This window comes from Theobroma umbraticum, unplaced genomic scaffold (assembly GCF_002168275.2).
Source record: "Theobroma umbraticum cultivar Fairchild unplaced genomic scaffold, ASM216827v3 scaffold_30.0, whole genome shotgun sequence".
NCBI lineage: Eukaryota > Viridiplantae > Streptophyta > Magnoliopsida > Malvales > Malvaceae > Theobroma > Theobroma umbraticum.
The window spans coordinates 7,579,513-7,606,676 of NW_018397254.1; the positions used below are offsets into that span (position 1 = coordinate 7,579,513).

General features: G+C 34.2%; 3 protein-coding genes across 7 annotated transcripts; 1 reads left to right on the top strand and 2 right to left on the bottom strand.

Annotated features, from left to right (window-relative positions):
- The first annotated feature begins 1,459 nt into the window (after positions 1-1,459).
- LOC110427524 (autophagy 2) lies at positions 1,460-13,246 on the top strand. Of its 3 annotated transcripts, none has more exons than XM_021443088.2 (15): positions 1,460-2,013; positions 2,584-3,683; positions 4,133-4,281; positions 4,704-4,879; positions 4,998-8,210; positions 8,304-8,416; positions 9,098-9,296; positions 9,777-9,890; positions 10,545-10,652; positions 10,752-10,884; positions 10,960-11,162; positions 11,348-11,544; positions 12,325-12,425; positions 12,535-12,628; positions 12,925-13,246. In XM_021443088.2, the coding sequence occupies exons 1-13, from the start codon at positions 1,804-1,806 to the stop codon at positions 12,395-12,397; spliced, it is 5,988 nt and encodes a 1,995-aa protein (XP_021298763.1). In that variant the 5' UTR covers positions 1,460-1,803; the 3' UTR covers positions 12,398-12,425; positions 12,535-12,628; positions 12,925-13,246. The 3 variants fall into 3 exon arrangements, with proteins under 3 accessions (XP_021298763.1, XP_021298756.1, XP_021298769.1); XM_021443094.2 differs by having other exon boundaries at positions 1,961-2,013; positions 2,584-2,656; positions 2,779-3,683; positions 12,325-12,628; XM_021443081.2 differs by having other exon boundaries at positions 12,325-12,628.
- On the bottom strand, positions 13,065-14,545 carry LOC110427544 (uncharacterized). 3 transcript variants are annotated; one of them, XM_021443104.1, is made up of 2 exons: positions 13,977-14,545; positions 13,065-13,399 (listed from the first exon to the last, which is right to left on the bottom strand). In XM_021443104.1, exon 1 carries the CDS (start codon positions 14,457-14,459, stop codon positions 13,977-13,979), a length of 483 nt encoding a protein of 160 aa, XP_021298779.1. In that variant the 5' UTR covers positions 14,460-14,545; the 3' UTR covers positions 13,065-13,399. The 3 variants fall into 3 exon arrangements, with proteins under 3 accessions (XP_021298779.1, XP_021298785.1, XP_021298775.1); XM_021443110.2 differs by lacking the exon at positions 13,065-13,399 and adding an exon at positions 13,429-13,568; XM_021443100.2 differs by lacking the exon at positions 13,065-13,399 and adding an exon at positions 13,429-13,794.
- A 1,430-nt stretch (positions 14,546-15,975) lies between these two features.
- Positions 15,976-23,347, bottom strand: RAD54 (DNA repair/recombination protein). Its single transcript, XM_021421950.2, has 21 exons — positions 23,017-23,347; positions 22,341-22,721; positions 21,897-21,983; positions 21,557-21,797; positions 21,337-21,462; positions 21,008-21,064; positions 20,828-20,914; positions 20,329-20,424; positions 20,055-20,105; positions 19,826-19,900; positions 19,645-19,731; positions 19,259-19,350; positions 19,039-19,171; positions 18,662-18,781; positions 18,444-18,557; positions 18,265-18,348; positions 18,087-18,164; positions 17,949-18,007; positions 17,239-17,428; positions 17,049-17,147; positions 15,976-16,422 (listed from the first exon to the last, which is right to left on the bottom strand). Exons 1-21 carry the CDS (start codon positions 23,244-23,246, stop codon positions 16,006-16,008), a joined length of 2,904 nt encoding a protein of 967 aa, XP_021277625.1. The 5' UTR covers positions 23,247-23,347; the 3' UTR covers positions 15,976-16,005.
- Positions 23,348-27,164: the final 3,817 nt, after the last annotated feature.

Here is a 27,164-nt window from a genome sequence, read left to right on the forward strand (position 1 = left end):
CATTCTTCATATGTCTTCAATGAAACCGATTAAGTGAGGATTAAATGCGATTAGTGTCAACGATTGAAATTATTTACACCACCATCACATTCATGGACCGTTTACAAAGTATAAAAATAATAATTAATCATCACTTGTGACATCATTGATCTTTAACTCTTACCGACAATATGTCACAATTTTAAATGATGTGAAATTCGCATCCCCGAATGCTTTGTTTAAATTTTATCTGTATAATACTTTAATTAATAAGTTTAAAACAAAACAATGAAATATTAAAAATATTTATCATTCTACACTTGAATATTTAATTTATTAATTGATATATGATTTTTTGTTTAAAGAATAGTAATCGAATTCATTTATTCTAATTATAAAAAAATATATTTGTCATTCTATAAAAAATACATGCAAATAATTGAAAGACATAATATATAAAAAACTTTAAAATAAATTATAATTAATTACGTAAATTTTTTTCTTCTTAACATTAGTATAATATATATATATAAAATGATAAATAATATTTTGATTAATAATTATTAATTATTTTTTAATTATAATATATATTATACAAAATAAAATATAAAATTTTAATTAAATAAAATAAAAAATAAATTTTTAAAAGTATAATGTCATGATTAAAACTCTTCAAATTTAAACTAACTTTCACAAAATTGAGAAAGAAGAAAAAAAAATTAAAATTCATGTAAGGAAATATTTTGGAGTGTCAAGACATTTTTTGCAATCACGTGCTGGAATTCAGAACCTGGGATAATAATATAATATTGAGGTTTGTGTTTCTTAATTAGTCGCATGTCGTGACACAGCGTCAGTCTTTTGTTTCAAGGAATCGCCGTTTTCACGGTTCAAGGAATCCTTGCTTTAAAAGCAAAGTTAGAAAGGGGGAAAAGATGCCTGTATTTAACTTGAAAGGACGTTTTCTTTTATCGTCGCTGAATAATTGGCTGCCAAAGCTTCGATCCTATGTCAATTAAGATAAAGGAGAGATAAGACTTTTGGTTCCAATGACTTGGTAACTAAGTAGATCGGTATAGTCCAATAAATTTGAAATGATGCAAGCTGTCAAAATAAAACGACAAGTAAAACGACGTCTTTACCAATATCGTTAAAAAATTACTATTTTTGGCTAAATCTCACCATTGAAATGATCTGCACCATTTCCAAATATAGCGTTAAGAGAATATATATATATATATATATATATTATTTGTATAAATATTAATTTTTATGTGACATGTTATTAGAGACGAAATCTCAACAGTAAAGACGTACTGGCTTATACTATTAAATCCAATTTTTTAAGAGGAGTTTTAGAAAGAAAAGAAATGGTTTGATAAACTCAATGGTGGTTCCAAAATTAAAGACGTAACCGTTAATGAAACCCAAGAAGGTGGTCACTTATAGTAGACCAAAAAATAACAGGTAAATATTTGTAGCGTACATAAGGGACAAGTTCGTCTCTGATTCCAAACATCCGAAAACTTTGAACAAAAGGTCATTCAATTTCATCAAAATCAATCCACTCCCCCTTCGAAATAAATCCTTTATTTTTTTCTCTCTCTCTCATCACAAAATCCTCATTCGCTCTCTCTCCCTCATCGTTTCGCGCTCTTGATGGAAGTCGCAATCTTCCATCACGAGCACAGAACTTACCCTTTCAAAACCCTAGTGTCACCGTGAACTCCAAAACCGGAGCAAAAGAAAAAAAGGACCTTTCTCGCCTTCTCCAATTCGCTGCGAGTTTGGATTGGAACGGCGGCGAATTTGAGAAGGGACAAGATGTTTGGCGCGTGGAATAATATAGCGAAATCGGCTGAGGCGGTGTTTTCTCGGTGGGCGGTGAAGAGGGTGTTTAAATTCTTGTTGAAGAAGAAGCTTGGGCAATTTATTTTGGGGGATATTGATTTGGACCAGCTTGATGTTCAGCTTACTGAAGGCACCATCCAGCTCTCTGATCTCGCCCTTAACGTCGATTATCTTAACCAGAAGGTACGCCGCTTTTTGTTGTGGCTTTTTTTTTTTTTGGGGTTCAATTTTAAATTTACGTTTTCATGAAGCTGAATAAGAAGTCTGCTTAATTATGATTAAGTCTTCAAATTCTGTGAACTTTTTATTTGACGGTAAAAAAGAAGAAGAAGAAGAATATATACAATTGTCTTATGTTAATTAAGTAAATTCAATGTTTGTTTGCTTTGAACTTTCCTAAGAGCATGTACTTCGTTAGAATTCAAGCTAGTGTTTATATGAGTATAGGATACAGGCATCACATCTATCTGTGGAACGGAAAAAATCCAAAATGAAGATCAGTGGAACCAAGTACTCCATGTACTTCTTTTAGATAAGAGTAGCAATATTGTTAGAGCAGGGTTCAAGTGGTATTTATTGCCACACGAGACTCTAGGTTTCCGGTATGCCTTTTCGTAACCAGGGTTCTGGTAAGGATATTAGCAGAACGTAGAGGGCAACTAAGGGCAATACTCTCTTTTTTTTCTTTTACATTTAGATTATTCAATCTGTTCTCTCATGGTTATATTGCTCCTTTTGTGTGTGATTTTTCAGTTTGGTCCAGCAGCATCTTTGGTTATAAAAGAGGGGTCTATAGGCTCTTTGTTAGTTAAAATGCCTTGGAAAGGTAAAGGATGTCAAGTTGAGGTTGATGAACTTGAGCTATTGCTTGCTCCTTGTTCGAAGAATCATTTTTCAACTGCAGATGAAAATTGTAGTTCTAGTGATGATGGTAACCACTATATGCAGAACGACTTGGGGAAATTTTCGAATGACATGGCAGGAAGTGCTGGGAAGTCTGATGATGTCCATGAAGGTGTAAAGACTATTGCAAAGATGGTAAAATGGTTTCTTACCAGTTTTAATGTAAAGATTAAAAAGCTAATTGTTGCATTTGATCCATCACTAGAGAAGGATGAAAAAGTGGGCTGCCATGGGGCTTTGGTGCTCCGGATATCAGAAACAGAATGCGGGACTTGTGTTTCAGAGGATGCTGGTTTAGCTTATGAAGCTAGAGCACAAAGTTTTCTTGGAATTAGTCAACTTATGAACTTTGTTAAATTCCAAGGAGCTGTACTCGAGATCCTTCATATGGAGGATGTTGACAATCAATCTTGCTCTCCACGCATGTCAGGAATGACTTTTTCTGGATTGTTTTCAGATTGCTTGCCTTCAAATACTACTACTCCAATCATGTCAGGGAAAAGAGGTGGATTTTCAGGGAATTTGATGCTAAGCATTCCTTGGAAGAATGGTTCCTTGGACATTCGCAAAGTGGATGTGGATGTTTCTATTGACCCTATAGAATTAAGATTTCAACCTAGTACAATTAAATGGTTCTTACTTTCATGGGAAACTTACAAAAATTTTGACAAAGTTGGGGGGAATATTATGCACTATGAGACAGCAGACTCTATATACTTGAATTCCAATTCTCAATTCCAATCATCTGTACCTGTTTCTGCTGTGACTATAATCGATAAAGTGACAGAAAATCAGGGTAGTTTTTCTTCAGATTGTACTTCCTTGCATGTGCAAGAACCTGTAGCTGAAGTTGTGCTGCCTGGTTCACATCTTATACCTAATTGGGTACCAATTTCTGTTGGCAAAAGCCAGAGAGACTGTATTGGAGAAGAAGTTGATTTTGGGGCAAGGTTGGTATCACTTAATGGACAACTGAATTTTCTGTACAGTTCTTGTGAAAGGGATTAGGAACTTGCATCAGAAATTCTAGGATTCTATTTTTCCTCTATATCATACCAACAAGCGGTAAAATTATATAAAATGCCATGAAAAAAATGCAGTCCTAAAATGCATGTAGTATTTACAATCATTGTTCTACTTGTTATCTCTGTTTATTCATTCCTTTTTTTTTTCCTTTGGAGTCTTACAAATTTCTAATTAGTATCTAAGCCTAGGTTCTTGACAAAAGCATTTCTAGAAATTTATAAACAAGAATGAAAAAAGTAACTTCCTTTAATGCTTCTGCATCATTTATTACTGAAGGAGAATTTAATGCCTAAACTTACCTTTCAAGATCTTCTATCATAAATATTTGCCAATGTATTTCTTCTTATATGTTGGCTTTCTGGCATCTGTATAGCGTGGACCAATTTTTTGAGTGTTTGGATGGAATGAGAAGTTCACGATCAGCTTTGGGAAGCAGTGGAATGTGGAACTGGACATGTTCTGTTTTCAGTGCGATAACTGCTGCATCTAGCCTTGCATCTGGATCTTTGCATGTTCCTTCTGGTATGTGCTATGTTTTCAACTTTTGTGGCTCCTGATGGAAATTTGGTTCTTTTAGAATGAGTTGAAGGGATTTAAGTCTTTAAGTAATAATTTTGTTGTAGAAAAAGAAAAAGCCAAAAAAAAAAAAGAAAAGACAGCATTGTGTGCATCCGTTTGTAACCAACAATGCCTGTTGATGTTTGTAAGCAAGGCTGTTGATTAAGATCTAGGAGATATAAGTGCACTTTGAGCATGGTTGATTTTATTGCTGTTGCACATATGTGGTCATAATTGGAGCTTAAGGCCACAATCTGATCCATGTAGTTGACACCTGATGAAATTTTTATCATTGTTGTTATCTTACACATCCTCATGAACAATTATTTTCAGTCTTTGGCAGATGTGATTTTGTTTAACATTTATTTTCCCTTGTTCCTAAACAGAACAGCAGCATGTTCTAACTAACCTTAAGGCAGCCTTTGCTGGAGTTTCTATTGTGTTGTCCTTTCATGATGAAGTTTGGGATCATTTGTCTGATCTAAATGGTGATCAAATCAATATCAGTTCCAATATTCATTATTTGGGCATGGAATGCAAAGATATCTCTCTTGTTGTGCAGGTAATATTATACTTGGAGAATCCCCTTTTCCCTTCCCCATCTATTATTGAAACATATTTTTTATGTTTGTTCTTCACAACATATCTACACTAACTTGAAACATGCATAAGGTAAACAGGTATGTCCTCAAGAAATGAGGTTTGAAGGAGTAGTGAAGCATGTTGAAGCTGCTGATTATTTGTGCTGTAAGAAGGATGGGGGGCATTGTGGCAATAACATTGACAGTCGAACTTGTTCAATCAGAAATCTGCAAGCTGAAGTTCAGCGTGCTCTCCCTCTGTTTTCATCTGCTGGAGATCGATCATCTGATGAATTTGGTGGGTTAGTTTCTGTTGATTTTCCATTCATAGACAAGGGTGATCTGGTCAAAATTATGTTGTTTACAACTTCTGGTGTCACTCATTACCAATGTACTGTGAGTTCTAGTTCATCGGATGGTAGTTTTTCAGGGCCAACATCGTTCTCCTTGAAACTTCCACCTCTTATCTTTTGGTTTAGCTTCAGCTTGATAAAGACTTTATCAGATCTCTTGAAGGAAGTTGGAAAATCTGGTGAAATGGGTAGTAATAGTGAGAAGCTCTCATCTGGTCATTGCAATGAGAAGTGTGAATCATCTTATCGGCATGTGAAAAGTGGTTCTGGCCCTAGCATTACAACCTTGTCTTCAGCAGAAACTTTGCGAGGTAACATATCAATCCTCAATGCAAGAGTAATTCTGTGTTTCCCTTTTAAAAGTGGTAAAGATGATGGAGGATACTCTTCATGGAATCAATTTATTGTTCTTGATATTTCTTCACCATCAACATTGAAGGATGGAATGCAAGATGATAGTCCACATTTTGATGGAAGTTTGCAAAAACAGTTTTCTTCATCTACCACATGTTCTTTGCACTTGAATATTGGTAATCTTGGCTTTTATTTGGTTACATCTACTCCTAAAAATGGTATTGGAATTGACCATGGTGGTATGCAGAATCATAAATTTTCTGCTCAAAAGGTTTTGTCTGTCAGCAATAGGACTGGGTGTTTTTCTGTCATTAGTCTGTATTGGCAGAAAGGTGATGTGACTGGCCCTTGGATAGCTGAGAGAGCCAAGTTCTTGGCAACTCTAGAAGAAAACAGGAGCGGAAATAAATGCATGGGGAAAGGTTATGAGTTTGCTACTGTTACTACTACACTGAAAGATCTGGATGATATAAGTTCTCAAACACGACAGGAGATAATTTTCAGCTCTGCATTTTTTATTCACATTCATCTGTTTCCTGTTATAGTTGATCTAGACAGTTCTCAATATAGTGGCGTATATAACCTTTTAAACCAGATGATTGCTGGATTATCATGTTTTTCCCATGATGCAACCTGTAGCAAAGAAGAGCATTCCATTTCTCAAACTTCAGTTCTACTGGAATGTGATTCTATAGAAATTTTGATCAGACCAGATGCTGTTGAAAATGCAAAAGGTCTAATGCAGAGTGAGCTTCCAGGATCATGGGGTTGTCTGAAACTGAAAATTCAGAAAGCTGATTTGCTGTCTGTCTCGAATATTGGGGGTATTACGGGTTCCAGTTTCCTATGGTTAACCCACAGTGAAGGTACATTATGGGGTTCAGTTTCTGGGGTTCAAGATCAGGAGTTTCTTTTAATCTCATGTAGCAACTCAACAATGAAACGTGGTGATGGAGGAGGTTCAAATGCTTTATCATCTAGGTTGGCTGGTTCAGATATTGTACACTTCTGGGAGCCAGAGAGGTGCCAAGATTTTACATCTATAACTGTGAGATGCAGCACAATTGTTGCGGTAGGTGGTCGTTTGGATTGGATGGACGTGATATCCTCTTTTTTCAGTTTGCCCTCGATGGACTCTGAACAATCTGTTGATAACAGTTTACAGAAAAGAGACTTAGACACACCCTTTCACAGAGTTTCTTTTGTTCTTAAATTGGTTGATGTTGCCTTGAGTTATGAGCCGCACTTAAAGAATTTGGCTTTTCATAATGGAGTTCTTGCTTCAGAGTCTGCTTCTTTAAATGCCAGAGAAGACTTGTCCGAACCCTATGTGGCTTGCCTTTTAGCTGCATCGTCCTTCTGCCTTTCGAATTCAGTCCTGGCAGATTCCATGTATAATGAATATAATATTAGGGTACAAGATCTGGGTCTTCTTCTTCGTGCAGTCTCAGAGTGTGACAAACTTGGGGGTACTTACAGTGTTGATCAACTTAATCAGGGTGGTTATGTTAAAGTTGCTCGGGAGGCACTTATTGAAGCTGTTGTGAAAACTAACTGTAACAATAGCCTTCTCTGGGAGGTAGGATGTTCTAAATCTCAAATTTATGTGGAAACCTGCCACGATACCACATCTGGTTTGATTCGCTTGGCTGCTCAACTCCAACAGTTATTTGCCCCTGATCTAGAGGAATCAATTGTCCACTTACAAACACGGTGGAATAATTTTCAGCAGGCACAACAGAGGAATGATGAGAAAAGTAGGGTCTTAAGTTGTGACTTTGGCCCATCAACTTCTCAAATTCATACATCTGATGTAGATATAGAGAGTAAATGTGGGGTGGTTGGCTTGATGGATGAGATATGTGAAGATGCATTTTGCTTGGATGGAAATAAGACCTTCCAGTTTAATTCTTCTGAGTCTCAATTTCACCTTCCCCTTGAGGAAAGTGTTGCTGAAGAGACTTGTAGCTTAAGTTTTGAAAATGCTGAGATGTTTTCTCACGATCTACTTGTGAATGGGGTAGGTCTTGAAAGTAGTCAAACTTCCTTTTTGCCAAAAGGTTGTACCCCAGAATTCATAGAAAATTACTGCTTATCTGACTTACGCCCCCTTACAGAGTTATCTACAGGAATAAAATCATCAAATGAGGTCCTTAAATACAAATCCATGCATGTGGGGGAGGGTGATCTTGGAAGGGAGAATTATGGATGGTATAACGATACTTCTTTAAGAATTGTAGAAAACCACATTTCAGAACCAAGTGAGCAAGCTGGTTTGAAACAAATTGTGGAAGGCAAGCTTTCATATGGTGACTGTAGTTTTCCTGATGATAAGGTCAATGTCATAGGACGTGTACTCCTTAAGAACATTAGTGTTAGATGGAGAATGTATACTGGCTCTGACTGGCGTGAAACTAGAAAAGATAATAAGCAGTCCAAAAGTATACATGGAAGGGATACAACTGTATGTCTAGAGCTTGCAGTATCTGGGATAGGATTTCAATATGACGTTTTTCCAGCGGGTGGAATATCTGTGTCCAAGCTTTCTCTTTCAGTCCATGATTTTCATCTTTATGACGAGAGCACAAATGCCCCATGGAAACTGGTATGTAAATTATCATTATACTTTGAATAATTGACTCTACCTGCCTTATATAAACAAAATTTTGAACTTTTCTTATCCTTGTTTAACTTGTAGGTGCTAGGATACTATGATTCGAAAGGTCATCCTAGAGAATCCTCTTCAAAGGCATTCAAACTGGACCTAGAAGCTGTCAGACCAGATCCTTGTACACCTCTTGAGGAATACCGGTATATTTACTGCTTTTCTTATAATTTTGAATGAGCACTGAATCTTTTCTCTGATGTTGCATTGAGGAAACTTATGTGTCAGCCTTTCCATGAAACACATTGCCATATGCATGTCCTAAATTAATTATCATTTAGTTGATCACTGTTCAATTGGTGAGGACTCGTTTTTAGTCGAATTGGCCACTTTAGTTTTCATAGTTTCAGGTTTTGGGCTGGTCTGCCCCTCTTGGGTCCATCACCGTCTGCTTAGAGTTTCAGATGCTGATCTGATAGGAACCTTAGTGACAGCCTTCTTTGTTATCACTTATTAGACCCTCAATTACTCATCATAGTATTACAACAATGGAAGAAAAAGAATTGAAAATCACTTTATTAGTCGACATATGTATGAAGTCGTGTTTTAATTCTATGTGCTGTATTCTTCTAATGGAGCCTTGCTTTGCTAATTATTTTTGTAATAATTTCTAAAAGACAAGAATTTGTGTTATCAAAATGGTATAGGCTGCCACCACAGGTTTGACCATAATTTATTATTGTGTTAGATGCAATTCATAGCAGAAGCAAATGTTAGAACCACAGTTTGTTGTCACCATTATTCTGCTTGTTTTATTTCTGTTTCTGAATCTATCCATTCGCTTCTGATGAACCAATTTGATTGCTTTGCTTTTTGTTTTCTTTCAGGTTACGTATTGCTTTCCTTCCTATGCTATTACATCTTCATCAAAGCCAACTTGATTTTCTCATAAGCTTTTTTGGTGAAAGAAGCTCATCAATTGACCAGCCTACAGGTTGTCCTCAAGATCCTGATTTGTTGGTAAGGAAGACCAATAATCTTGCTGGTCATGGCATTGCAAATGAAGCTTTGCTCCCTTATTTTCAGGCAAGTGTGGATGAATTCATATTTTTATTAAACTGTCGAATTCTTGCTTCACTTTTAAATTGGATTTTCATTATTAGTCCTTTTGTGTGTGTTGCCACCTTAGTGGTTGATGTAGCAAATGAACATGTGATTAGAATGTATCAACATTAATTATGATATGATTCTAGTTATGGTAGGAGAGGTTGGCAAGACAATATTCTTTTTCTTTATTCTATCTTTTATCACTTTGGCATTATTTGTGTTATTCTGATACCTTGTGTGGTTTTTGATGAGTGATTGAATGATCCAACTTGGGCTTTGGGCTAATCTGTGAGATAATTTTGCTGGTTAATCTATGGGTACTGTCACCTTTTCTGCCTTTTTTTCTTTTTTTTTTTTTTGGGGGGTGGTGGTGTGGGGAGGAGGGTAGGGTATTGTTTGGATTTTTTTTTATTTTATCTACTTATTTACTGAATACTGATTAAACAAATTTTTTTTCAGAAGTTTGATATATGGCCTTTTCTTGTTCGAGTTGACTATACTCCCCACCATGTTGATCTGGCTGCACTGAAAGGTGGAAAATATGTGGAACTTGTAAACATTGTTCCTTGGAAGGTGAACTGTTTCTTTCTTTTGCCACTTTTTTGGGGATGCCGTTATGTATTTTCCAGTGTTACATTTGATGCTGCGACTGTTTATTGGTTTTGTTATGTTTTATTTTGGCTTTTTAATTTTTGAATTGTTTACACCTTAATTAAACCATTAGTGAAGTAGGACAATATTTCGATTTTACACTCTATATATGCTGGCTATGCATGATTTCAATGGCATTTTCATTAAGGAGAAAGGATCTATAAAATGTCCTATTCTAGTTTGGTACTGTTCCAAACACATGCTGGACCTCCCTGCTTAAGTGAGCTTTTACTACTCTTTTATCATCCTATCAACAATACACATTAATATCAACAAAAATTCTTTTAAATTTCTTCTTTTTTTGTTGTGACTTAACAGACTGTTGTATAGTGTGCTTTCTTCCTAGCATTATTAACAATGCTCCACTTCCCTCAAGTTGAAAAATTGTTTGCAAAGATTAAGCTTTTTCTGTTTGCTTTTGAACTTATACCTGCAGCACCTCTTATTAACTAAAAATTAGTCCTCTCTCTGTATCTCTGCCCTCATAAATGTACATTAGCCTTCAAATGTGTGATTGCAAAGAGATGTTATGTGTTTGACATGTCACTATCATACTGAAATAAAGTTTTTATGCAGGGAGTTGAGTTAGAACTTAAACAAGTTCATGCTGTTGGTGTATATGGTTGGGGCAGCGTATGTGAAACAATTATAGGGGAGTGGCTGGAGGATATTTCTCAAAATCAGGTTTTACCACCCTTCTGAGTGTTTATTGAGAGTATCAATATTGTTGGTCGTTTTGCAAATATTTTATTCATAATATGCCCTTTCTTTTTCATAACATAGATTCATAAAGTATTGCATGGCCTTCCTACCATCCGATCCTTGGTTGCTGTTGGTGCTGGTGCTGCAAAGCTGGTTTCCTTGCCACTTGAGAACTACAGGAAAGATCAGAGGGTACTGAAGGGAATGCAAAGAGGTAGGTTGTGTCAAGCAAGATTTTTCGTTTAGAATTTGGATTCGCCTTGTGTGCAATCTAAGATTTGCTTTTCAGGTACAATTGCATTCCTCCGAAGTATATCAATTGAAGCTGTTGGACTCGGTGTGCATTTGGCAGCAGGGACTCGTGACTTTCTGCTTCAAGCTGAATATATGTTCACAAGCATCCCTCCTCCTGTATCATGGCCTTCACAAGGCAAGACGAAGACAAATGTGAGACATAATCAACCTAAAGATGCCCAACAAGGAATTCAACAGGTAAGGATTCCGTTATACTTGTTTTCAGATAAACTGGTTTCCTCCTTGTTAATGTTGGTACATATGTTTTCTAGAAGAATTAAACATGTCTTTTCTAGTATTCAGTATGGGTGACAAAAACATGTAAATATATGCTTTATGCAAATTATATTTCAAACAAGGTTTTGATGGTTTAAATTTGGCAGGCTTATGAGAGCATCAGTGATGGCTTAGAGAAATCCGCCTCTGCTTTGGTTCAGACACCTCTGAAAAAATACCAACGCGGAGCCAGTGCTGGTTCTGCATTGGCAACTGCTGTTCGGGCAGTTCCTGCAGCTGCTATAGCTCCAGCTTCTGCTTGTGCAAGTGCACTACACTGTGCTCTCCTTGGACTTAGAAACAGGTATTTTATCAATGATCTAGGGTTAGGTCAAAGGAGCTGTGGCTCCCTCCCACCCATCCCCTTTGACTTTCTTAATTAATTTACCGATTTATTAGACTAAGATTTTCAAGATATCAAGCTTTCAAAATATTTTTTATGATTTATTATCTTAATTTGAAGTTTTGAACTCCTTACTGATCTAAACTGTCTTTTATGCTGCTTTGTTATGGATTTGATGACTGAAAAACATAGAATTTAAACTAGAAATGAGCCCACGAGATGCCATAGTTTTATTTTTCTGTATATTAAAATAGGTAATTATTATATTAATTTTAATTCTTTGTGGTTCATTGAAAATTTTGATATTATATTTTAACACAATTAAATTTTATCAATTGTGATTGTGCATTTAGGAGATAAATTGTTGTTAAAGGTTTTTTTGGAGATAATTAAAATACCATTTATATAAGAAAGTAAGGAGATGGCTTATTACAAAGAGTGTTATTAAAATTACAGTGTGTAACATGACCTGTAATAAAATCAGGACTATAATTATAACTTGCAAGAATCTATGCTACATATGGGGACTAACCTTAATAATCATTTTCTTGTATATGGAAGTGTTGATTAATTGAGCAGCAACGTATCAGTATATTTGCTTTGGTTCGCCATGATTGAAACCCAATTCTGCCTTCTTTTATCATTTATTTGTTGTCTTCTTTTAAGTTTTTCTGACAAATGAGTTCTAAGTAACTTTCTAGATCTAGAATGAACAACTAATGATGCTGTCCTTGCTTGCAGCCTTGATCCTGAACGCAAGAAAGAGTCGATGGAGAAATATTTTGGTCCCACTCTGCCACAGGATCAAAACTGATCGTGTACCCAGTAGTATAAAAATTCTGGTATTTTACCGGTACTTGCATCGACAGTGGAAATTTATTTTCAGCTTATCCATTGTGCATCAGCAGAAATTTCGCAGTTTCTTGTTTTTATCTTCTTGTTGGTACACAGGAGTATTGTGATTGACTGAAGAGTGTTCTTACCTCAATGACAAAGGGGATTGTCATTTAGCTCTATTTTGCCTGGCTAGAGTTCCACTTTTCATGTAAGTTGAACCTTTTAAAGTTTATTTTACCATAGAACAAGAAGTATGCATTTTCTTTGGTGTTGAAACAGCTTCAGTAAACATTTTATTGTAATTGTATTTTGTTGTGAACATGCTATTGTAAGCATTTATGGTACACTGCTTCTAAGGTAAATGTCCATTGAGGCATATAGCAGTCACAAATCAAGTTCTGTCCAGACCTGATATCGAACAATACGTTGTTAGCTGGATTTACTAGACAGTTTCCATAACATGTGCTGCCTGAATTTTGAATCCACTGTATTTTCTGGCTGCAGGTTTCCAGTTAATGAAGCCATCACACTGATTCTTTCCCGTCAGAGACAGGATGAGGCGGTAAATTTTGTACAAAATGTAAATATGTACACTGGTAATTTAAGAGCCAGAGTTATTAGCTTTTAGCAACACAGATGAAGTCTCGTAATCATAGGTTTTCCCACTGAAAATTGTGAGTTGTACAGTGTTAATTCTTTTCAAGCCTCAGGCACTGTGCATATTGCTTCAGCTTGCTGTACATAAATTCTTTGTCATATTTGTTATTGAAAAAGAAATGGGGAAATAGGAAAATCCATTTCCTCTGTCAAACCCTTCTTCTTCGTCTGTTTTTGTTTTCCCATAAATTATGGGTGGAGCCACCTTTCACTGAATTTTATTACGGGAAACAGGCCTTCTTTGTCTTATTTGAGACAAGAAAAGAGAAACGAGAGGGTAGAGAGGCAGAAAGGTCCAACTTCATCCCCCAGTAGACATGAACTGAAAAATGAGAAATGTAGAAACAAAGGAATAGTAAGACATGGATCTTCTCATGTAAAGATCGTTAACCGCTGACATTTATACAGAACCAGAAGGAAAAGAGGACAAAACACTTGTCTACTTCTTCCTGGGAAACTCAGTAGGGGACAGGGTGTTTCTTCACACTAAACTGAAAAAACACAAAAACAAAAAAAAAAAAAAAAACAAATGAAGCCAAGAGAAACAAAAGAAGTAAAAGAGAAGGAGAAGTCTCTTCTGAAGACTAAATTTGCAAGGATTTTTCTCGTCAAAGGCCAAATCTTCCTCTCTTACGTTGTTACCCTATACAGTTAGCAAAGGAAATTTTCCCATCCCCTTAAATTTGCCAATCACATCATCCCTGCTTGTCCACTTTCCTGTAATAATTAAGCCAAGAAAAAGAAAATAGAAAAACACATCTTCGAGACTTTCCCAACTGTAGCAAAGGCCAAATTGAAGCAAAAGGGGAGATGTACACTATTGTATTGTAATTCTCTCCTACTGCTACTTCATTTAGAAGAACAACAGAAAAAAAGGAGATAAGGAAGTATAGTCTCACCTAGGGTTGTGTGCTGATAAGATCTTCATGGTAGACAAACGTAGGACTAATTTTGTCTTCAACTACTTTCTCAAGAATTGGGTCATTCCTGTTCCCATTTTTAGATACTACGTTAGTCCTTTTGAGCCCCAACCTCTCTTTCCACCAGCCCGAACCCTTGTGCAACCTTGGGAGTGAGTCCTCCAACTCATCATCTACAAGCAGTGTATCTCGCAAAGTCAGCTTTCTCCCTTGTTCAGTCCCGACGTTATCTTTCAAGGGCAGCAACATGCCCTTGAAGAAGATCTCATCTGCAGGTATCATGGCATAGTTTTTGACAGAGAATTCGAAGTCCGAAGAGACTGGAGCTTCCCTATAGTTGCTCTCATATTTGAGACCTTGATGAGGGTCTGCAAAATCATTGGAGAAGGAGATTCTTGGGTCCATAGTGGGACTGAAGAGACCTTGCTGCTGCTGCTGCTGTTTCTGTTCATTGTTGAACATCTTTAGGCATGCTTTAGATGTTCACAGCACAACCTCCGAATTAAAAACTTAAAAAGTTGTTCCTTCTCTCGCAGTTGTTAGAATCCACATGCAGATGTTTGCATTTATATTGGGCTTTCTAGACATCTCATGTTACTTAGATTTGTCACCTAGTGATTAACTAATATGGGTAAATCATTTTCCTCCTAAAAATAACTTTGCATTTGTTTTTTAACGGCTGTGCAAATGTAAGCTGGCAAAGCCTATATAGACCCCAAAGGCCTAATTGTTTTTCACTATCCCACCAATTTGGGTTTGGCCAACTCATGAGTCTTTTTCACAAAAGGAAAAACGACCAGACAAAACCAAGTTGGACCCAATGATTGTTAAAACTCTATCAAACTGATGATATGTGCACAGTTTCTAAACTGCCTGATTTTGTCAGTATAAAAGGAGTTACTCTCAATCTAAAGTCGGTTGAATTCTAAATTCTAGCATCTTCATGATTGGGTTAGGATCAATCTAAGTCATCTCAGATTTATCCATGAAAACAAAAGTTTTTTCTTAGTTAACTAATGATTTTTACTGGCATGTTGGTGGACTTTGTCCATGTTGTTTCTATGGCCAGTTTACCATGGCTGGTTTCCCATGTTAGGGGTCCTATATTTTAAGTTCATATGTTCTCCATGTCCATCCATCTTACAGTGTTGAGAAGTCTTTCAAAGACACCCATGTGGACCTTAGCTGGTGTGATCTTTGAGCGCAAAGATTAAGTAGATATAAAGTTTCTCAACTCTTACCTACACAACAAAACCAGAAAAGTTTAATTTAGTCCTCTGTTTGACCATCAATAATTTGTGAAGATGAATGACATTTTCGTTTTGGCCCCCTATTGACCTTTCACATGCTTCATTCATTCTCATCGAAATGGAATTTTTCCCCATTGATTCCCCCAAATGGGAATTTGACAAGTGTTCGGTTCCCAATTTGATGCTTAAAGAGTGAGAGAAACTATGGATTAGCTAGAGACAATGTGCCAAAGTGCCAACTTCATGGATTAGTGGAGAAAACGCTGGTCTAATTGGCAGTGTGTCTGCTTTTGGTCTCCCACTTCGCTAGCAAACTTGTCTTTTTGTACTCTTAATCTGGGAAGAATCTATCTTATATTTCGTGTTCAATACAAGGCTCTGTTTCCAATGTTGCATCTCGGAGAGAACCTCTACTTTCTTATTCAGGTGCTTTGAATCTAAACTACATTATGGTAAGTTTTACTTTGTATTGTACCATAATAAAACATGCACTAATCTTGGCCTTTGGTTAAAAAAGCCAGAAGAGGTATAATGAGAAGTAAGGAGCATGCTTTGATTTGATTTCCCATGTTTTTGTCTTAATGTTGTTTAGAATAAGTTTGAGCTTAGACAGGGCACAAAAAGCTCAAAATCCTGCCTTTTTCAGTGAATGAAAATCACCATTGCCCATCTGTTTACGACTGCACTTTACTTCCATTTCCAGAGGGAAGGGAGGGGGGGCAATAATTTATAATGCTCTATATATGCTGCCAAAAGCTTCATTGAAAATCATCATCATGTTCTACAGAAGCAGGGGATGATCTTTTCAGGGGTAATTGATTTCCAAGAGAAAGTCCACCCTTTATTGAATCATGAAGTTCACCTCTTAGGGAACTTCTCATCGATTTCACAATTTGCCCTTGGAAAGGGGTGGAGGAAGTAACAGGTGTTACCCTCAAAGAATTTCTAGTTGAAGAAACAGAATTTAATAATTTGTGATGTTTGGACAAAAAGTTTGACTTAGAATCCAGGTTTTGCTTGGCGGTCTTCTGGATCTTAGTTCCTTCTGTTTCGATCATGTTTGCCTTTCCTATATTTTGGCTCTTATTTCCTTCCTTTTCCCGCATCCTTGGGTTTACCTTTGATTCAATAGGAACAAGCTTCCCATCTACTTGATTTGTGAAGACGAATGTGACCTGCAATATGAAGTTAGCACTTGCATTACAAATTTTATACTAAATGCATAAATTTCACAAGAGGAAGCTCATTCTTCATATGCTCAAGACCATTAATTTGCATAGACTTGTAGCATCGTTTAGGGTTGTATGACAACATAAAACTTCTTAGTTTAGATGCAAAATGAGGTTTTGTTGATATTCCAGTTCTCTGTTTCCTCTGAAATGGTAATGTGGAAAAAGTGCTAAGTATCATATCAAAGTGCCAAACAGTCAAAAGATTTAGAAAGAAAAAAGAAACTGGAAAATTCCTTCTCATCTTTCACAAGAAAACATTTAATATAGAGCATATCTTTTCAAACAATATAAAATACTTCTAAAAGTATTTTTCATGCATATGCATATGTATGTATACGTATGTATGTAGTATAAGCATTTCTGTACTGTAAACTGTTCACCGTCAGGTTAGACTTTAAATTAAGACATGCTTCATTTAGGTTTCCAGCAATCTGTGCAGTTGTTCTACGATTTGCAGCCAAAGAGAGATGATTGGAGAGAAATAACAACCCTTAGATCCAAAACTGTGTTTTGCAAAATAAACCTCATCAGTCAACAGAAAAAATGACACTTCATAAAAATTGGCATACCTCATCACCAGCTGAAGCTTGAAGAATAGCATCAGGAACTGATTCTGAGCGAAAATGATGCCCCCAGCTAACTAAATCCTCTTCTAAGGGAGTCCCCACCTGAAAACCATACCAAAGAAGATAAACAGAATCAAACATATTAGAAGGAAATAAGGCACCAGTATATTCACTAACTCAGTAACAGCCAAACCTGTTTTTCTGAGCTCTTTAACTTATCCAAACATCCGGCTAATCCTGCAAATCCACCTACGTCAAAAACTTCTTGATCAGATCCAGAACTTCCATTTTTTGATTCATATTCTTCCTGCTCTCCTATATTCTCAGGGCCAGTATCATAATTTTCACAACGGTTGCAATTCATCTTTTCATGAATTTCAGACCTGCATAGTTTATGAGATACAGGGTCATGTTACACAAGCACGAAGATGAACTGGGGATTGCTTCAGCTAAAAAACATTGCAATCAATTGTTCAAAGATAGAGTGAACTGGAGCAGCATAGCTACGTACAAGTGAAATAAGAAGTGGCATGCTTGACAAAACCAGCAAAACTAATTTACATGTCCATGTTACTATATAAGCCATGGCCATGCTTGACTTGCTACCAAAGACAATGCAATAATTTTCATTTTGATTTCTTTATTCCTGTGGTAATTTGTAGCCTTTAGTAAAAAAGAGGCTATTGTCTGAGCTAATGTTATGTCTTGTTGCTGAAAGTTAAGAGGCTCACAAGATGCTTATGCTCTTAATTCATATTATTTGATAACAAAATACCCACAGTTCATGTAACCTCGCAAGCCTTCAGGTTCACTACCGAAGATGTTACCCTAATCCTGATAAATAAATAAACAATTTTATGTAATGCATTTAATAGTATATTACAAATTAGGGAAACACAATACCTCACATTATCATAAACTGTGAAAAGGTCACGTAAATCTTCTGTTGAGAAAAAGTTTCCCTGCAATCCAAAACAGTTGGTACAAGATGAACTAAGATCAAGTTTCAACAAAAAGCATGAAAAACCAACAAATAGGAACCTGTGCCATAAGGCTGTCCACTTGCTCCTGCTGGATAACTTTTTGAAGCCCTTCCTTCGACATTTGACGCTGGTACACCTACAGAAATATAAATATGCCCTCTCATTCCAACTATATATACATTGGAAGTTTTATTATGCAAAAACTGATTTATATTCAGTTAAAGTGACATCAAAACCTTTTCTTCAATTGTTCCAGTGCTTAGGAATCTGTAGATGTAAACTCTCTTTTTTTGCCCATCTCTCCAGACCCTTGCAGCAGCCTAATTTATGTTAGCAAATAGTCAGATATTGGGGCAAATGACAAGTTCCTACTTTAGTGACTTCAGAAATAATCAGAGCTTAGAAAAGATATTACTTGCTTATCATTAGCAGGGTTCCAATCAGGATCAAACAAGACAAGCCGGTTACCACCTATCAAATTGAGACCACAACCACCAGCCTTGCTACTTAATAGAAACACAAACTCATCCTGCAAAATGTTGAATCAATCTGGATTATGAGTGTAGCCCTCGAGCAAAACTATGAACTAGAGAAGCCTTATCCACAAATGTATTCATGTGAGAAATTTCATACCTTGGTGGGGTCATTAAAACGATTAACTAGTTTCTGCCTTTTGCTAATTGATGTGGTTCCATCAAGCCTCAAGTACGGATATCTTCTTTCACGACACAATTGAGAAAATAGGTCCAGCGTCTGATGCACAATAACTTAATTTTCACCAAAAAATTAACTAGATGATGATTTATCCCCAGAAAAATCTATTTAATGCTCAACATAAACATTGATGCATGTTGCAATAGGAACAGAAGTGGTCCATGATAAAGTGGTGTTTCCCCATGAGCAAGTTTGACAAACATGAATGTTTTGCTCATTTATGATGTTCTATATGATTCAAATAAAAAAAATTGTTCCATACAATTGAACCACATTTTTTAGCCATTTAAATTGACCTGTGTATAGTTTGAGACAAGAACAATGCGGTCATCAGTTCTCTGATGCAGATGAGCCAGCAATCGGGCTAATACATGCATTTTCCCAGACAGTTCAACCCAAGCCCCATCACCACCAGTCCATGATCCAGATCTAACAATCAAAGGAGAAAAAAAATCATATGAGATCTTAGATTGTTGACATGAAGCATAAAAATAACAGATAAAGCAAGAAGCCTACCTTCCTGAGAACATTTCTGGTGGGAAAAAGCGCATACAGTCCTCAAAACCTGTAGTTCCTGGACTTCCACTTCTTATAGTATCATAAATGAGCTACATAAAGAAATATCATCCACGAGGACAAAGTGATTTTCTGAAACTTAGAAATAGAAGAGAAATCAAATAGAAAGGTAAACAAGAGAAGTCAAATAAAACAAATGCCTATACATCCAGGTCAATGTAAAATGTTGAACACAGAGAAGGACATCATGTCGAATATGGAATGCTAAATGTAAAAATAACAACAACCACCAAAGAAAAGGACATCATGTCCTCACAATAAGTACGAAACTCAATTTTCACTAAGAAACAACTCCAGAAATCTGTTTTTCCCGGAAACTATAGTACCTTTGGATGATTGCATAGCTTCTTAAGAGCTGTAATATAAGCCAATATCTTCGATTGCTTTGCTTCTTCAGTGATGGCTCGTTTAACCTGTGTTCAAGAGGGACAATATAACAATTATTTTCAGTCTATACATGGTGCATATTCAGGTGGTTCACAGTAAATCAATAACAAATAAACCTACATTTTTGGAGTGTATAAAATGGTTGTATAACTCGGACTGTAGAGGAGTCAACTTGCAGCAAACTACTTCAACTATCTGAAAGAAAAACAAAAATGTCCAACAGGGAAAATTCAGATAAGCCATTAAATATTTATATTTAAATAATAAGGCTTAAGTAAAAGATTAAAAAAAATGTAAGAGGATGGTGGCATGTAAAAAAGTGAAAAGAAAGTCAACGTAAGGGCCATACTTTTGGAGGCAGATGATTTGATAGCAACACATTAGTCCTCCTCAATATGAACTGCAATAATGTACACTTTTAGTCAATTGTGAAAAACACAGGAAGCAGTTATTTGAAAAGAATTGCAGTCATTATCAGTACAGAAAGTGACTTATTTCAGGATGAGAGAAACTACTAGTCTACTAAATAATTCTCAAATACCAGTGAAAATGCCGATACAATCCTCAAGAAACTCTCTTCAATTGCACTATTTTTCAAGATAATAATAATGAACTTAAATCACCTGATTCACTTTTGCACTTAATTCTGAAGAACGTTCTGAAGCTAGCATCTTCTCTTCTTCACTAGCAGTTGGTTCTCTTCCACAAATAATTGGTGCCTTCATTATTTGTATGCATGACAGTATATATAACAAACCAGCACATGTCAATAGAGTGAGAAAAAAAAGAAAGAAAAGGAAAAATTATGTGGTCACCAATAATACAACTTAGTATACATTCCTAACAGATTTATTATCTCTAATTCTTTTTTTTTTTTGAAAAGCCTAATTTAAATATGTATAGATTAATTTAACAAGACACTATAATGGTTTCCACCATGATACTATACCCTTCATACTTTAGGATATACAGTATGAGTTTTCAATTCAAACACATAACTTGAAAGGTGATTTTGGAGTTAAAATACTAAACATCTTGAACTCGCCCAGAGACATAAATTTCCATGTGCTCTTTGCATTTCATATTTAACCTCTAAACCACAATCTCAAGCAACCAGCATACCTCATAGTAGCGACGAAAGTATGCAACATCACCCAAAATCCCTGGATTAGTGAAGTTGACCATTGCAAAGAACTCTTCAAGGTCATTCTGTTTGAATACAAAAGGAGGGGAAATTTATATGTTAGGAAGACAAACTTAAGTCCATAAAGCATATTAAAAATCATATGCAAATGTCTATACCTGCATGGGAGTTCCAGATAACAGAATCCGGCGCTTACATGAGAGAGCAGCCAATGCCTAGCCCAGAGACATATTCATGGACATTGTTAGAAAAGTAACAAATAAAATGACTTTTTATATGTTTAGATGGTCAAAAAGAATTAGCTAGCTAGCTGCTTTAGTGGGGGTTATTCCCTTTAATGTACCTTTAGTAGCAGACTCGTTCTGCCTTTTTTGGATATTGGAAAAATTCAATTACCCAAAAGAAGAAAACAAACAAACAGACTGACAGACAAGATGACATCTACCAAGCACGAATAGAAGAGAAAGGCATTTCTTCAGAAACATACCCGGTTTGTTATTGTCTGGTCATTTTTCAGCCTGTGAGCCTCATCACAAATGAGAAGATCACAAGACTCACTTTGGCAAAATTTTGATGAATGCATCCTAAATGTCTCATATGAAACAATCAATACCTGGAAAGGATTGATTAGATTAATTATTATTTCCATAAAAAAAATAATTATTTCCAAAAATATTACCATATCAATCATTGAGTACAAAGATTACCTGTAAAGAGCTGCAGGGACTTGTGAAGCTGTCAATTCCACACACAACATCATCTCTGCTGCTTTCACAGAGAGCTATAAGCTGAACTCTTTCTCCAACCCACTTCTTGATTTCTGCCTCCCAGTTACTGACAAGACTGGTTGGGGTAACAATAATGGCCTTCTTAACCATTGGCTTCCCATCAAAACCTTGACGTAGAAGAGTATATAGTAAAGTGATTGACTGCAATGTCTTTCCCAAACTGCAAATATGAAAGTTATGTAACTAACATAAAGAGCAAAATAACTGAGGTCATAAACTCAGTGTGCAGGAATTTACCCTGAAAGGATAAGATATTTACCCCATATCATCAGCAAGAATGCATCCATATATATTAGCAGCACTATATAACCCGGAAACACATTCAAACATGAACTGAACCCCTTCTCTGCATACAAAGTAAAAATTTCATCTCACCAATTACAAAAAGTAAGAAGCAGATAAATCCATAATCTAAACACCAGAGTCTATAACTGTTAACATGCTCATTCTAAATCTAACATCTTGCCTGTTAATAACCACAACGATACACAAATCAAATCCATATAGAGACAGGTAGCAATATGTCCCAATTGGCTATTAACAACTATAGTTTAGAACTGAACGTGTTCATTTCTGAATTCCATCTACATGACACATGCATGCACAAACAAACTTGCAAATATAAACACATATAAATTAGGTACATAAGCACATCCTGCATATACCAAAATCGAACTGCAGGATTCTCACTGATGAACAATACCTTTGATGGGGTCGAAGAAAACGAACAAGCAAGGGATCAACTGCTATTGGCACTAAGTTGTCGGGCCCATCTTCAGATTCTTCAGGTTGCCACAATACCAGAGGACCAACACCAGGTGGCAGAGTCACAATTTCTTCCACGACATCGGTCCCATCTGTTCTATTTACATCCAGCCGATTGGTTATTGCAACTAACGCTGGCCTTGAAGAGGCCCAAGGAACAAACCGCTTCCGGGCCCAAAGACGACGTGCAAGCTGTTCATTCCCATTACTGTAGCCGTTAGAACATGGAAGCTTGAATGGTTTCCTACAAACTGCAGCTCCTTCTGTCACTGAAAGAACTCGTGGAAGCAGCGGTTGTCTCCTCACAATTAGGTTGCCCCTAGAAAATCATTACCTTAGAATTCAATTTCACAAAACTGAAGAAAGTTTCCCTTAAATTATTTGACTATATCGATATTCTGGGAGTTACACACAACAAACGATATCAAAAGAATAATAAAAGAATTATTGCATAAACAAATCAACCCTAGATCAGACATTATTTTCATTTCAAACTTTCAGGAAACCAAAAGCGAAACCCTAGATTAATTTAAAAGAAAAAAAATTATCTTGTCATTCGAGTTCTTCGTTTTTCTTTTAGAGTTTAAGTATTTGATTTTGGAAATGAAGAGTACCTTAGCAAAGCATCGACGTTTTTAGATTTGAGATCTTGATCGGACGGTGGATGGTGAGCGGTGGATTGTCCACTGTCACCGTAGTCGTCATGATCGTTCGCTTCTTCTTCTTCGTCTTCTTGACGATCAACGGTGTATTCATCGCTTGAATCGCTTGGGTCGGAATCGGAGAAAATTTCTTCCTCCTCTTCTTCCTCCATTGATGACGTGGACTGTGTTTCTCTCGCCATATTTACGGTGTAAGAAAGAGGGGAGAGAGAAGGAGGGCTTTTTGAAAATCACGAAATTTGGCGGTAAATGAAATGAGTGAAAGGTTGGACTTGGATCTGGAAAGATTGAGGTATTGGGCAGGGTGCGGGAGGACTAGGGCCTTGGTGACCAGGGTTCAGTTTGGTTCATATAATCCCACAAAGCTCAATCCATTATTAATAAAATTGTATTAAAAATATAAAATCTATATTTGATACACTAACGGGTTATAAATAATGTCACTTTATTAAAAAATAATTTTTAAATTTTTAAAAACTTAAAAATATGTATTATTAATTTTTAAAAAATAATAAAATATAATTTTTTTATCTTTCTCTTCTTCTTTTCCAACCTAATAATCTTTGAAAAAAAACTTATTTTTTAATTTAATTTGAAGAGTGACCAATTTCTTTTTTTAAAAAAAAAAGATAATAATAAAAGTAATCAATTTTTAAATTGAAAGAATTCTAAAAGGTTGTTGTCTTACTTGCAATTTAATGTTAGAAAGCTATATCGATTTGAAGATAAAAATTATATAATTTATTAAGTAAATACCTTATTATTATTTTTGAAAAGTATATTCAATCTAGAAAACGTAATTGAGAATGTCATTGGATGCCAGGAATGTTCTCTTTATCATCCATCTTTTTCCTTGAAAATTTGAAAAAAGAAATTTCAAAATTGTACACCGAAGAGGAAGAAAAGGAATTAAAGACATGATTGTGAAGTCCCAGTGCAAAGCTTGAAAAATATAATCACCATAAATACGAGTAAGGTTGGTTTTAAATTACTATTATGAATTTCCTAGCATTTATGTCAAGTTATACATAAAACATAACTTTTTTAAAATATATATATAATATTTATTTTTAAATATTTCAATACATCATCAATGTATCAAATATAAATTTAAAATATATATCTGTAATGATTGAAGATCGTGACTTGAATAAGCTTATATCCTCGTATTTAAAGATGAAAAAATGTAAATGAGCAAAAGAAAATAAGTTGAATTTTGCATTCCTTTTCAGTTTTTTTTTTTTTTTGGGGGGGGGGGGGGGGGGTGAGGGGTGCTTTGAATAGGAGGTAAAAAATAAGGGAGAAAAAGGAGAAAATTAGAATTGTAAATTATTTATTCAATTTTTAATTATTAAACCTGAATTCTTGTGTTAAAAAGATATGGCATCAGTAAAAACAATGACAAGAAATGCTAACCCCTTAGTCAGGCAATAGAGGATGAACTTCTCCACTTCAATAGCCGAAGAAGAAACCTTTGCAGTAAACTATAAATACTTTGACCAAAATAACGTATTCAACAAGCTGGATTTGTTGAGCATAAAACGATCATGAGTGTCATCTTCGGCTTTGATCATTTCTTGCCAGCAAAGAAAGGATCCATCAAGGACTCATCATATCTCGTGCAATCTAGTTGGCGGAATGGCGGCCATGGAACTCGTTAAGGATTCATGAAGCTTGGTCGAGAACACGAGGTCAGTATGTTCATTTTAAAAATATAAATTTAGAAAACACAACGCAACTTCCAGGGATTATTGTCAGTATTCGTAACGACTTTTGACTTGGATTATGCAAAACGAACTAACAAAAATAGTTGATTTTATTTTTAAAACGCACAAAAATGCTGACAATTACATTACAATAATTTTAATCAGTCCACGAAGCTTGTTAATTTGCAAGTTGAGGGTTCTAATTTAATCCGTCTTCTGGTAACAACTACTAAATCCGTGGACTAGGAGATCGCGCGAGTAAATCTGGCCCTACATCCCATAGTTGAACAGCAGAATACTCCCCAGTTGGCTTTCTATTTTGAATTTTTTTTTCTCTTTTAACGTAAATTAATATTTTTTGTCCTTAGTAGGCATTGACCCAAGCTAAATGACGATTAGGATTGCCGCTGTGGACTTCAGTTCAGCGGTTAAACTTCGTACACTACTTCGTAGGCAACAAGGAAAGCGAAAGGAAAAAGCAAGTGCAATAAAAATAATATTTCTTTGGTTCTCTTATTTTGTTTGATATAAGAGAGGAATATAAGTGAGGAAAGAAAATAAATGAATTTGTGCTTTTTTTTTAAATATAATCTTTTTCAATTGAGAAAAATTCCTTCTATTTAAATTAATTATTTTGTTTACAGTTTTACCTGTAATCTATTTCTTTCCTTATGATTTTTTATCTTTTACACTACATACAAAAAAAAAAGGTTTCCTTCATTTTTTTTTTCAGGTTTTCTTCTTTCCTGCCAAACATAGTCTTAGTATTAATTAAGAGGATATGGCTAGTGTTCTTGCAGCTAGGGTTAAACAGGAAAAGTCAAAATTTGTTAACTTAGCTCAGCCTGAAAATGAACTAGGAGCCAAAGTTTTTTGGTTCTGCGGTTTCTTCCGTAGCAAGTTAAGGTTAGTTGATAAAAATAAAATAAAATAATTATTATATAAAAATAAAATATATTATTATGTAATTTGATACAATAAATGAAATAAAACAAGAATAGTTATTATAATTTGTTGTTATGTTTGATTAGTAAAAATAATTTTAAAATTAAAAAATAAAAAGATAAAAATATATTTTATTATAATATATGATTATTTTATTTTATTTTTAAAATATTAATAATTGATAATTTATTTAAAATATTAATAATATTAATTTTAAAATAATAATATTTTATTTATAATTTAATTATTAATATTTTATTTATTTAAATATTATTATTATTAACTTTTTATTTTATTTTCAAATATTAATAATTGATAATTTAAATATTATTATTTTATTTATAATTTAATCATTCATATTTTAAAATACTAATATTTTATTTAATTTAAATATTATTATGATCATTTTTATTTTTTAAAATTACTATTAGATAATTTAAATATTGATATTTTATTTGTAATTTAATCATTAATATTTAGATAATTTAAATATTGATATTTTATTTAATTTAAATATTATTATGATTAAATTTTTTATTTTATTTTATTTTTTAAATACTAATAATTGATAATTTATTTCAAAAATTAATAATAGATCATTTAAATAATAATATTTTATTATTATTTGATCATTAATATTTTAAAATATTAATATTTAATTTGATTTAAATATTATTATGATCAAAATTTTATTTTATTTTTAAATATTAATAATTAATAATTTATTTAAAACATTAAATATCGATCATTTAAATATTAATATTTTATTTAAAATTTAATCATCAATATTTTAAAACACTAATATTTTATTTTATTTAATTATTATTATGATTACTTTTTTAGTTTATTTTATTTTGGAAATATTAATAATTGATAATTTATTTAAAATATTAATAATTGATGATTTAATTATTAACCTTTTATTTATAATTTAATCATTAATATTTTAAAATATTAATATTTTATTTATAATTGATATATTATTATGACTATTTATTTTTAATTTAATTTTTAAATATTAATAATTAATAATTTATTTTAAATATTAATAATTAATAATTTATTTTAAATATTAATAATTGATAATTTAAATAATAATATTTTATTTATAATTTGATCATTAATATTTTAAAATTAATATTTTATTAGAAGTTGGAGTAGGGAGAGAAGGAGGAGAGAGAAAAAAAAATATTTTATAAAAATAGGATTGTAATTTTTTTAATTTGTAAAGGGTATTTTGATTTTTATAATTTTTTAAATTTATTCCTTAAGCATGGAATAGCTAAGATTATGAGAAAAGTAGTATTAGCCACTCCTCAAATTTAAAAAATTTTAAAGAATAATCATTTTATAAGAATAATTATTTCTTAAATTATTCCTAAACTAAATAAAAGAACAAAAGTCCCGAATAAACCCAACCAAACATGCTATGATTTAAAGGCTGCCGTG